At 41.8% G+C, this 12826-nt stretch overlaps 1 protein-coding gene across 1 annotated transcript in view; it reads left to right on the plus strand.

Annotated features, from left to right (window-relative positions):
- The window catches only part of RHOBTB3 (Rho related BTB domain containing 3), a 58225-nt gene that overhangs the window by 15934 nt on the left and 29465 nt on the right, over positions 1–12826 (plus strand). Inside the window, exons 5-6 of the mRNA XM_061424422.1 lie at positions 4187–4298; positions 6686–7051. Coding sequence (XP_061280406.1) covers positions 4187–4298; positions 6686–7051 — 478 coding nt within the window. The remainder of the gene's footprint in view (positions 1–4186; positions 4299–6685; positions 7052–12826) is intronic.

Genomic DNA, 12826 nt, shown 5'->3' on the forward strand with positions numbered 1-12826 from the left:
ATGGAGACATCACTTTGTCAACAAAGGTCTGTATAGTCAAAGCTATGGCTTTTCCAATAGTCATGTATGGATGTGAGAGTTGGACCAAAAGAAGGCAGAGCATCAAAGAATTGGTGCTTTCAAACTGTGGTGCTGGAGAAAACTCTTGAACGTCCCTTGAACTGCAAGGTGATCAAATGAATCAATCCTGAAGGAAATCAACTCTGAATACTCATTGGAAGGACTGATGCTGAAGCTCCACCCCTTTGGCCACCTGATGCAAAGAGCCAACTCATTGGAGAAGACCCTAATGCTGGAAAAGATTGAAGGCAAAAGGACAAGGGGGGTTGGCAGAGGATGAGATGGTTGGATAGTATCACTGACTCAATGGACATGAGTTTGATCGAACTCTGGGGGATAGTGGAGGACAGGGGAGCCTGGTGTGCTGTATGTAGTCCATGGGGTTGTGAAGAGTCGGACATGACTGAGCGCCTGAACTGAACTGAAAGGGAAAAGGACAACTTGGTTTCATTTGTTGGAGAAGATGGACACTAGGCAGACGCTTTACCATCTGAGCCACCAGGGAAGTCAGGGCTGGGTTGCCTCAGACCAAAAAACTACCAGGGAGGGAGCACAACCCCACCTGTCAGCAGATAATTGGATTAAAGCTTTACTGAGCAAGGTCCTGCCCACCAGAGCAAGACCTAGGTTTTCCCACCACCAATCCCTCCCATCAGAAAGCTTACACAAGCCTCATAGCCTCCTCCATCAAAAAGGGCAGACAGAAGAAGAAGAACCACAGTCTCCCATCGACTAATACAAAACCACATCACAGAAAGTTAATCAGCATGAAAAAGCATAAAGTTATGTCCCAGATGAAGGAACAAGGTAAAACCCCAGAAAAACAACTAAATGAGGTAGAGATAGGCAACCTTCCAGAAAAAGAATTCAGAATAAAGACAGTGAATTTGATTCAGGATCTTGGAAAAGGAATGGAGGCAAAGATTGAGAAGATGCAGGAAATGTTTACCAAAGACCTATGAGAACTAAAGAACCAACAGAGATGAATAATACTCTGGAAGGAATCCATAGCAGAGTAACAGGCAGAAGCACAGATAAATTACCTGAAGGGCGGAATGGTGGAAATCAGTGCCACAGAATATAGAAAAAAGAATGAAAGGAAATGAAGACAGTCTCAGAGACCTCTGGGACAACATTAAACACACCAGTATTCACATTGTAGGGGTCCCAGAAGGAGAAGAGAGAAAGGACCTGAGAAAATATTTGAAGAGATAATAACTGAAAACTTCCCTAACATGGGAAAGAAAATAGTCAGCCAAGTCCAGGAAGCACAGAGTGTCCCAAACAGGATAAATCCAAGGAAGCACACACTGAGACATAGTAATCAAACTGACAAAACTTAAAGATAAGCTATTAAAAGCAACCAAGGAAGAATGACAAATAACATGCCATGGAACTCCCATCAGGCCATCAGCTGATTTCTCAACAGAAACTACAAGCCAGAAGGGAATGGCATGACATTTAAAGTGATGAAAGGGAAGAACCTACAACCAGAAATACTCTACGCAGCAAGACTCTCTTCAGATGTGATGGAGCAATCAGAAGCTTTCCAGACAAGCAAAAATTAAAAGAATTCACCACCACCAAACCAGCTTTACAACAACTGCTAAGGGAACTTCTCTAAGCAGAAAACAAGAGAAGGAAAAGCTCTGTACTGTGCTGTGCTGAGTCACTCAGTTGTGTCCGACTCTTTGCAACCCCATGGACTGTAGCCCTCCAGGCTTCTCTGTCCGTGGGGATTCTCGGGGCCAGAATACTGGAGTGGGTTGCCATGCGCTCATCCAGGGAATCTTCCCAACCCAGGGATCAACCCCAGGTCTCCTGAGTTGCAGGTAGATTCTTAACCGTCTGAGCCACCAGGGTAGCCCAAGAAAATCCCTACCTACAGAAAATAAATCCAGAACAATTAAGAAAGCAGTAATAGAATCATAAATATTGATAATTAGCTTAAATGTAAATGGATTAAATGCATCAACCAAAGGACATAGACAAGCTGAGCAGATGAGAATATGTGCATGTACGCACTTCCACTTAGCACATCACTCTCCTTGACCCCCCAGGTGGTATGTAATTATTTGATATTGATAGTTTAATCGTGTTCCCATTATGGCATGCAATTGTAATTATCTTTTATTCTTTGTCTTGTTATTGATTGTGAAAACTGATAAACATATTTTACTATTGTGATTGTGTAACTGTTACTCACTTAATACCACTGCATCATGATTGGCCAACAGAAAAATTATAGAATTCTATATCTCCAAAACTACCATTTAATAGAAAAACCTGTAATCACTTTTTAAAATCCAGATGTATATCAGAATTATCTTGGAATTTTTTTGAAAAATACAAATTCTCGGGTAGTGCTTTTTTTTTCTTTTAAACCAGAGCTCCAAATATGTTTCTAATGAGCAGCCATGTTTATTTTTAAACAACTGGACTATGTGAGGGTCTTTTACTTTTATCTAGCTTGTTTCACTTTTTCTATCTCATATTCAGTGCTCCTCTGTCCATGGGATTTTCCAGGCAAGGATACTGCAGTGGGTTGCCATTTCCTTCTCCAGGGATACCTTCCAAACCCAGGGATCGAATGCACGTCTCTTGTATTGCAGACAGATTCTTTATTGCTTAGCCACCCGGGAAGCCCATACATACATAAATAATTTTTGCTGTTCAGTCGTGTCCCAACTCTTTGTGACTCCACGGACTGCAGCACACCAGGCTTTCTGTCCTTCACTATCTCCTGGAGCTTGATCAAACTCAAGTCCATTGAGGTGGTGATGCCATCCGACCATCTCATCCTCTGTCGTCCCCTTCTCCTCCTGCCTTCAATCTTTCCCAGCATTAGGATATTTTCCAAAGAGTCAGCTCTTCACATTGGGTGGCCAAAGTACTGGAGCTTCAGCTTCAGCATCAGTCCTTCCAATAAATATTCAGGACTGATTTCCTTTCAGATTGACTGGTTGGATCTCCTTGCAGTCCAGGGGACTCTCAAGAGACTTACACGTACATACATAAATAATAATAAATTCCGTTCCTCAAGTGCACTATCCACATTTTAGGTCCTGCATAGCTACATTTAGCTAGTGGCTACTGTTCCATGATTAGCACACATGTTGTAGGACATTTCCATCAACATAGAGCATTGCATGCTGTGCTGTGACCCAGCATCCCGAGTCCTATGACCAGCTGGTGCTGAGTCTGTTTTGTCCAGACTATTCCAGTCTCTTCCCTGGGTCCATCTACCTGAAGGTGGCCCACATGTCTGATAATGTACACCCCGAGGCCTGAGAGGTGACCGAGGGGTGACCAGATGTGAGGAATAGGGAAGGGGAGAGTGGCTGGACCTCGGTTGTGTAGGTGTGGATATCTGCCTGCATGTACCAGTGCCCTCAGGTAGGGGCGTGTGGGTGGGCAGGCGGAGAGAGGAAGGGTGGTCTTGGGCACCAGGAGTTAGGGGCTAGCTTTCTCTGCTGCAGGAAACTCTGAGGAGTCTCAGAATTTAAATCTGAACCAACCCTTCCAATTTAAATGATGACATACTTGGCAAAGCAGAAGGATAGAATATATTTTATGTAACAGTTTATTTTCTTGATTTGCAACATTTAAATATTTAGGTAGGTGGTATGTGGACCTCCTTTTGTACTTTTGCCCCAGGCGTCACATGCCCGGAGCTATGTAAGTGCATGTGGTTAAGATTTTTAATTTATGAAATGACGGATGCGTTTCAAAGTAATTTGTTCAGGAAAAAAAGTAGAGCACATATGAACGTTCCGAATTGTTGTGAGCAGATGTGACCCAAAGCTAGAGATCTGCTCTTGCTTTGACTTTTTCTAGTGTTGGTTGTTATAGTTGCCTGTGAGATGGTTATTGGTAGTCACATGGATGTACTGCTTGGCATTCTTGATTATTCAAGAGAAAGTACAGTTTTTTCCTTGAATGATAGTTTATGTTTAGACAAGGCACAGACTGTTCTACTCGATAGATTTTTTTAAAAATAAAAAAATTGAAAAGCATTGGCTAAGGCATACGTGTCGATGGTACTGGCAGCTGTGATTTGGAGTCCAAATAGTCATATCTACATAATTTTGTCAGAGCTCTAATTAACATTTGATTCTTGTTTTAGTTGGAATATTTCATGATCCAAGCCTTAAATCAGAAGACAAGTGAAAAAATGAAGAGAAGGAAGATGAGCAACTCGTTTCATGGAATTAGACCACCTCAGCTTGAACAGCCAGGTGCATTTATTAGCCTGTGTCTAAACATTCCGTTGATATTTATTGTAGATCGTTTCAAAAGCGTGGGGGCAATTGTTCTCAAATTTGAGTGTGTTCAGGACTTACCTGACATTCCGATTTAGTGAAGCTGGGATGGAGTCTGAATCTGATTTTTAAATAAGCCTCCCAGATGATTCTGAAGCAGGTGGCACCTGGATCACATTTTGAGGACTATTGTCTTGAAAACTTGAACCTATAGATTCTTTTAAGAATGGTGTGTGTGGTAGAGAGCTGCTCTAAATTACAGTCCAGTGAGAAATAACCAGATGTGATGCATGAACTTTGAGTGGATACAGGTTCCATAAAAACATCTAAAAGATGTTCTTGGGACAGTTGGGTAAAATTTCATTATGGATGGGAAATTAGATGATACTATGGGATTACTGTTGATTTTCTTATATATGATAGTAGTATTGTGTTTAGTAGAAGAATGTTCTTATTCTTAGGAGATAAATATGAATTGTGAGTAAATATGAAAGTATTTAGAACTAAAGTATCCTAATGATTACAAATTACTTTTAAATGGTTTGTGAGTGAAGGAGAGATGCACATACACAGAGGGAGAGAGAAAATTTAGAGATAAGGCCAAAAAGTAAAGTGTTAATAATTACACAATTTAAGGGCAAGATATATGTGTGCTCATTGTATCATTCTTTGAGGTTTTTGACTGTTTGAAAATGTTCATGATATAGGGTTAGAGGAAAATAAAATTAAAAATAAACTATATCAACTTGCCAGAACTTATCGCATAATTTTGTAATAGCAGTGGTAAAATAATACTCTATTCAGATCAAGTAATTATGGATATTGTTTGTACTTGATAAGTATTTGGTGAATGAATGAATGTACATGAACAAGCCAAGAGAGTGTAATTTTGTATGGGAAGTCAGTTCCAAAAATGTGGACGTACACACCGTAGAATTGGCTTTGAACTTTGTGATGTGCAGGGTGAAAGGGGTGATGTGGTTGTTACGTAGCAAACCCTGGGCCCTTAATTACTTCCTGGATGCGAAGATGAGTGGGGAATGGCCAAGTCAATAATGCTGATGCATAATTTCTTAGTTCTTATTAATCAAGAAGAGAAAACATACCAATTGCTCAGACAAGGCAAAATTCTTCAGGTCATTTAGCACTACAACCTGTGGGTCTTCCTCTGGGGCCAGCAGGTGAGATAGTGGGCAGGTGTGCCCTTCCCATGGGAGCGCTGTGGCATCGCACTGACCATAACTCAGGGTCCGGGGTGCACGTTTGTTCTGGTGCTGACTTCTTCTAAGGACTGATCCCTGGCTTTGGGGCATGTGATTTTTATAAACTGTTCTCAGACAGTCAGGATCTGTAGGGTGCCTCTGGTGATGGAGAGAAGAGGATGGATAGGGTACAGGGCAGAAAGAGCCTGGCCCCCAGCTTACCTTGTCCAGTTAGTAGACTGGAGTTCTGCTTTAGAATAAAGAATTGTTTTTATTCCTGAAGAAGGCTGAATTGTACTGGTTTAGATGATTGTATATCCTTCAGGCAACCCTTCCCAGGTCACATTTTCCTCAGCACAGCTTTAGACGAAAGTTAGCAGACTGTTCACAATTCGGGTCTATGATGAGGACCTGGGCTGTGGTTCTCCAGGCCGATGTTCTGAATTGATGGAGGCTAATCTAATTTAGTTAGTGATCAAACTAGGGAATGGAAGGTTACCTGCCCTTGTGGAAATCATGGAGCCTGACCAGCAATCTCCCTGACGTGTGCTGAGAGGAAGAAGCTGGTTGTGGGGCAGCATAATGTTTTACTAGGAGGGAAAGACAAACTTTAGCATTGGAATAAAATGGTCAAGGTGGTTTTAAACCATCGAGTCCAAGACTCTGAACCCTGGCTTTTAAGAGGCTGCAGTTTTAACAATTCATTCCTCTGCCTTCAGTTATTCTGGAAGGAAAACGACTTCAGATGTGAGGTTGGGCTCTTCAGAACTTTCAGAAATTTCTTTGAATTTTTTTATCAGGTGAAGAATGATGACAGCCAACATAACTGAAATCTAGCATTTGGAGAAATATTTTATGTGGGGCCACACATAGTGAGAAATGCTCTTTGTGGCATTGGTACATTTTTCATTTGTACTAGAAAAAGTAAATACAGTATTTCTGTGTATCTGTGTCATTCCTGGATAGTTAGTTTATAATTAGATGAAGCTATAGAAAAGGTGCTGTTTTTCTGGATCCAAAATGGCCAAATATTGGCAACTTCCTATGGTTCAACCTAATAATATTAAAAAATATATTGTTTTGTTGTGTTTAAACCTGAAGTGACGGGGGTCTGTGGACCTAAAGAGCAGTTTTTTATTCTTATTTTCTTTTTTGAAACAGAGAAAATGCCGGTCTTGAAGGCTGAAGCATCGCATTATAACGCCGACTTAAACAACTTGCTGTTCTGCTGCCAGTGTGTGGATGTGGTGTTTTACAGCCCAGATTTAAAGGAGGTGGCCGAGGCCCACAAGATCGTTCTCTGCGCCGTCAGCCATGTGTTCATGTTGCTCTTCAGCGTAAAGAGTCCTGCTGACATTCAGGATTCCAGTATCATCCAGACCACCCAGGATCTCTTTACTATCAACAGAGACCCCGCGTTTCCAGGTGCTAGCCAGGAGTCTCCGGGCAACCCGCCCTTACGAGTCATCGTTAAAGACGCCTTCTTCTGTTCTTGTTTATCGGACATCCTGCGCTTCATTTACTCAGGTACCTTGTCACATGGTTCTGGTACAGCCTCGTGAGCTTTTGAAATGAAGTGTGCCCGTGGTCTTCATGTGTTACTGGTTGGTTTTATCTTTCTCTTCTTCATAGTATCTGAGGTGAAGATTGTAAATGCAGTAGTGTCTGCTTTATCCACAGGAACTGGGCCAAGCTTTCTCTCCTTACAAGTTTCCTTGCCTTGGTTTTACATCTACCTGTAGAAACAGTAACCTCTTTTCCTATTGAGCGAGTACGTTAGTATTTTAAGTGTTAGTCACTTAGTTGTGTCCGACTCTGTGATCTCATGGACTGTAGCCCTCCAGGCTCCTCTGTCCATGGAATTCTCCAGGCAAGAATACTGGAGTGGGTAGCCATTCCCTTCTCCAGGGATTTTCCTGACCTAGGGATCAAACCCGGATCTCCCACATTGCAGGCAAATTCCTTACTATCTGAGCCACCAGGGAAGCCATTATATTTAAAAGAATATTCAGAATTCATTTTAAATATTTAATATTTAAGAATTCATTGTCTGATTTAACTTTAAAGAAATAAAATTCTTCAAATACATATGAAAATAAGTGTCTTTACTTATTCTTGTTTGACTCAGATTTTGGAGGGAATTGAAGGGAGAAATTACCATGATCATTGCATTCAGTTTAACAACTAGAAACAGTATCTAAAATTAGTTCAGACTGAAATCTAATTAACTTTGACTGTGACTATTTCAAACTACTGTTACTTCTGTGCCCTTAGCTTTGTAGGATTCAGCTTATCAATTGTTTTTCGTCTTATCCTTTTAAAAGCTCAGTATAGCACATATATTCTAAAGATTAGACTTTTTAATTTGAGTTATTTTAACAGGGTGGCTTCCTGGGTAACTCAACTGGTAAAGAATCCACCTGCAATGCAGAAGACCTGGGTTCAGTCCCTAGGTTGGGAGGAGTCCCTGGAGGAGGGCATGGCCACTCACTCCAGTATTCTTGCCTAGAGAATCCCTATGGATTCAGTCAAATGATTGATGATAAGATTTTTCTCTTTTTCATTGGGGTTGTGTTTAGTTTTGCAAGTTAAGAAGTTAATGGTTGTGAAAAATAACAGTTGTAGCATGCAGATTAAGTGGATTAAAAATATACATATTGGAGTTGAATGTGGTGATATAAATCTTAAATCCATTAAGTGAATATTTGCTTAGAATATTCCACCCCTGCAGAGCATACCAGCAGTCAGTGCCTTCGGCATGGCAGCCTCTCTGTAAATGTAGGCTGAACTAATGAGTAGACTCTAGTAGCTGTGAATCATTATGTGAACAAACCAGATAAGCTAGAGTCTTCATTTAGCACAATGGATTTTTATGTTTAAACTTAGAATCTCACAGTTCAGAATTAGGACTAATTTTGAAAAGCCAAAATGTTTACACATTAGAAGAAAAAAAATGTCTTTAATGATATGTCAGAGAACCATGATGGAAGTGTTTGGCTTTTCTTTTCAATGAGTCTGCTGTTGAAGTCATGAATTATTCAGCATGTTTCCCACAGTATCCATTAAATACTTTCAAAGGCGCATGAGCACTTTGAGGTCAGTTCTAATAACTAAATGTATGTCCAGTGACAGAACCTGCTTATCTTTCTCCTAGGGAGTAATTTTTTTTTAATTGTAAAATTCATACATACAGATGGAAAAAAGGGGGAGAGAAAAAAAGAAAGTTCTCACGCCCTAGTACCTTTCCCCAGAGTTGATTGCCTGTTAGAAGTCATTCATGTATTCACTCTCTGATGCTTTTTGAGAGAAATGAATATGTTGAGAAACTTGCTCTAATGAAAATGTAACCTTTGGTGACTGCTGTTTCCTGGGAACCACAGGTAGTTTCCATGGGTGGAGCATGGAGTGGGAGGGGATGGCTAGAAGGAGATGAGGCTGGCAGGGCCCTTGGGAGCTGCTCCTGCTGTTCTAAGAAGCTTTTCTAGAACTTTATGCATGATTAGACTGGGCTTTGAGAAGATCCTCTCTAGTGATGGTGGGAAGGTGGAAGAGCAGGCAAGATGAGTGCAGTTAGGAACCACTGTTATTCTGGAGCTCAGCCTAAGGAAGGCCAACATTGTGAAAACAGGTGGTTGGTCTTGCAGCCTCTCTATCACCAGTACCAGTGGTCTTCAAACCTTAAAGTACATGCCAGTCACCTGGTGATCTTGTTAATGTGCAGACTCCGATTCGGTGGGCCCTGGTGGGGCATCAGTTCAGTTCAGTCACTCAGTCATGTCCAACTCTTTGTGACCCCAGGGACTGCAGCACACCAGGCTTCACTGTCCATCACCAACTCCTGGAGCTTGCTCAGACTCATGTCCATTGAGTCGATCATGCTGTCCAACCATCTCATCCTCTGTCGTCCCCTTCTCATCCTGCCTTCAGTCTTTCCCAGCATCAGGGTGTTTTCCAGTGAGTCAGTTCTTTGCATCAGGTAGCCAAAGTATTGGAGTTTCAGCTTCAACATCAGTCCTTCCAAGGAACATTCAGGACTGATTTCTTTTAGGTTTGACTGGTTTGATCTCTTTGCAGTTCAAGGGACTCTCAAGAGCCTTCTCCAACACCACAGTTCAAAAGCGTCAATTCTTTGGTGCTCACCTTTCTTTATGGTCCAACTCTCACATCTGTACAGGACTACTGGGAAAACCATAGCTTTGACTAAATGGACTTTTGTCGGTAAAGTAATGTCTCTGCTTTTTAATATGCTGTCTAGGTTGGTCATAGCTTTTCTTCCACGGAGCAAGCTGAATTTCATGGCTGCAGTCACCATCCACGGTGATTTTGGAGCCCAAGAAAATAAAGTCTGTCACTGTTTCCACTTTTTCCCCATCTATTTGTCATGAAGTGATGGGACCAGATGTCATGGTCTTAGTTTTTTGAATGTTGAGTTTAAAGCCAACTTTTTCTCTCTTCTTTCACTTTCATCAAGAGGCTGTTTAATTTTTTGCTTTCTGCCATAAGGGTGGTGCCATCTGCATATGTGAGGTTACTGATATTTCTCCCAACAATCTTGATTGCAGTTGTGCTTCATACAGCCCAACATGGAACCAGTTCATTGTTCCATGTCCAGTTCTAGCTGTTGCTTCCTGACCTGTGTACAGATTTCTCAGGCAGGTCAGGTGGTCTGGTATTCCCATCTCTTTCAGAATTTTCCACAGTTTGTTGTAATCCACACAGTCAAAGACTTTAGTGTAGTCAATGAAGCAGAAGTAGATATTTTTCTAGAACTCTCTTGCTTTTTCAATGATCCAGCGGATGTTGGCAATTTGATCTCTGGTACCTCTGCCTTTTCTAAATCCAGCTTGAACATCTGGAAGTTCTCGGTTCATGTACTGTTGAAGCCTGGCTTGGAGAATTTTGAGCATTACTTTGCTAGTGTGTGAGATGAATGCAATTGTGCAGTAGTTTGAATATTCTTTGGCATTGCCTTTCTTTGGGATTGGAATGAAAACTTATCTTTTCCAATCCTGTGGCCACTGCTGAGTTTTCCAAATTTGCTGGCATATTGAGTGCAGCACTTTCACAGCATCATTTTTTAGGATTTGAAATAGCTCAGCTAGAATTCCATCATCCCCACTAACTTTGTTCGTAGTGATGCTTCCTAAGGCCCACTTGACTTCATATTCTGGGATATCTGGCTCTAGGTGAGTGATCACACCATCATGGTTATCTGGGTCATGAAGATCTTTTTTGTACAGTTCTGTGTATTCTTGCCACCCCTTCTTAATATCTTCTGCTTCTGTTAGGTCCATACCATTTCTGTCCTTTATTGTGCCCATCTTTGCATGAAATGTTCCCTTGGTATCTCTAGTTCTCTTGAAGAGGTCTCTAGTCTTTCTCATTCTACTATTTTCCTCTATTTCTATTGATCACTGAGGAAGGCTTTCTTATCTCTCTTTGCTGTTCTTTGGAACTCTGCATTCAGGTGGATATATCTTTCCTTTTCTCCTTTGCCTTTCGCTTCTCTTCTTTTCTCAGCTATTTGTAAGGCCTCCTCAGACAACCGTTTTGCCTTTTTGCATTTCTTCTTGGGGATGATTTTGATCAGTGCCTCCTATACAGTGTAACAAATCTCCATCCATAGTTCTTGGCAGGCACTCTATCTATCAGATCTGATCCCTTGAATGCATGAGGGTCTGCATTTCCAGTAGTCTCCAGGCAGTGCTGATGTTTTGTACCACAAGTTGCTGCAGCACCTGCTCTTGGTAGAACTGGGACCACCAGCCACAGCCAGGGGATGAGGGCCTGGAATTCAGCCCAGAGGCCCTGAAGAGGAACCCAGTGATTAGTCTCAGGGAACAGGGTCAAAGTGGAATCGCCTGCCAGGCTGACTGACACAGAGCTCTCTGGAGCTGGGGCTGTCCATGCATTCTTGTACCCCCTGCCTGAAGTTGAGGCAAGTGAATGCTTAGTGGTTGGGTGGAAACCCAGTGAGCCTGGCAGTAGTGACTAGAAGGCAGAGATGCATGATGACATGGACAGCTTGCTGAGCTGCAAACCCCCAACCAGTTCAGGGCATGGACTTCTCAGTCTGACGCTTAGCTGTTGCCTCTCTGCTCTGAGCTTTGTTTGCATGTGACCCAGACAGGACGTAGTGCCAGGTACACACTGGCCACAGGCCACTGACCTGGGGCTACAGGGAGACCTGGATGTGGGCTGAGGTAAAAGGAAAGTGAATGCTTCAGCAGGTGCCTAACAATTCTTCTTTAACTATTTACTCAGTATAACCTCAGACTCAAGCAAAAGTGCTACTGTTCGTTGTGTTTAAAAAGACGACAATCTCAGCAAAATACAATTTATTGAGAAGAAAAACCGACCAGATTCCCGATCTCAAATGTCTAAACATTTTCTGATGTTTTCTTTTTGCCCTTTGATTTTTTCTTGGTGCATAGGTTGCTTATTTAAAAAAATATTTTTTTTAATTAAAGCAAACTAAAATTTGAAACCTAATTTTTTTTTTTCCTTAGAGACTTAAGAGGCTGGGCTTATGTATTTTCTGTTTGTTTATCTTATTGTTGTCCAACATCTGAAAACTTTTGAACAGAGCACAAGTCTTAAGACCCAGTTTCACACTGGTTTCCTCCTTGCAGCCCTGGCCTAGCCGCAGGTCCTGTTGGGAACTGTGGAAGACAGGAGCGGGTTGTGCTCATGTCAGTTGGACCGGGAAGCAGAGGCAGAACCCATGAGAGGGCGTGCTCCGGAATGTTTGCCCTGAGCAAACACGGGCTGAAAAACCCTATTAAACTTGTCTCCTTTTTTTAGAAAAATGAACCAAATGACAGAGAATGTCTCCATTCTTTTTAAAATTTTTAAACTTTTAAAAATAATTTTCTTTTAACCTTTAGGAATTTGAAATGTTGCAGATATTGTGCCTACCATGGATATTTGAGTCCTATATTTAGGAAGGGCCTTTTAATACTCTGGTTAACACTTTACCCCTGTAATGAAGGCCTCTGTTCATTTTCATATTCAAATTTCTGAGCAAACAGGCACAGTGAAAGTGCGTATGTTAATTTCCTCTTGGATAGCTGCTAACATTGCGTAACGTCTGATACTTTATGACTACCACTGACATTGCGTGTGCATGCTCAGTGGTGCCCGACTCTTTGCAACCCCATAAACTGGAGCCCACCAGGCTGCTCTGTCCTTGGGATTTTCCAGGCAGGAATACTGGAGTGGATTGCCATTTCTTTCCCCAGGGGATCTCCCTACCCAGGGATCAAACCCACGTCTCTTGGGTTTTCTGCATTGTCAGGCAGA

The sequence above is a fragment of the Bos javanicus genome, chromosome 7 (genome assembly GCF_032452875.1).
Source record: "Bos javanicus breed banteng chromosome 7, ARS-OSU_banteng_1.0, whole genome shotgun sequence".
NCBI lineage: Eukaryota > Metazoa > Chordata > Mammalia > Artiodactyla > Bovidae > Bos > Bos javanicus.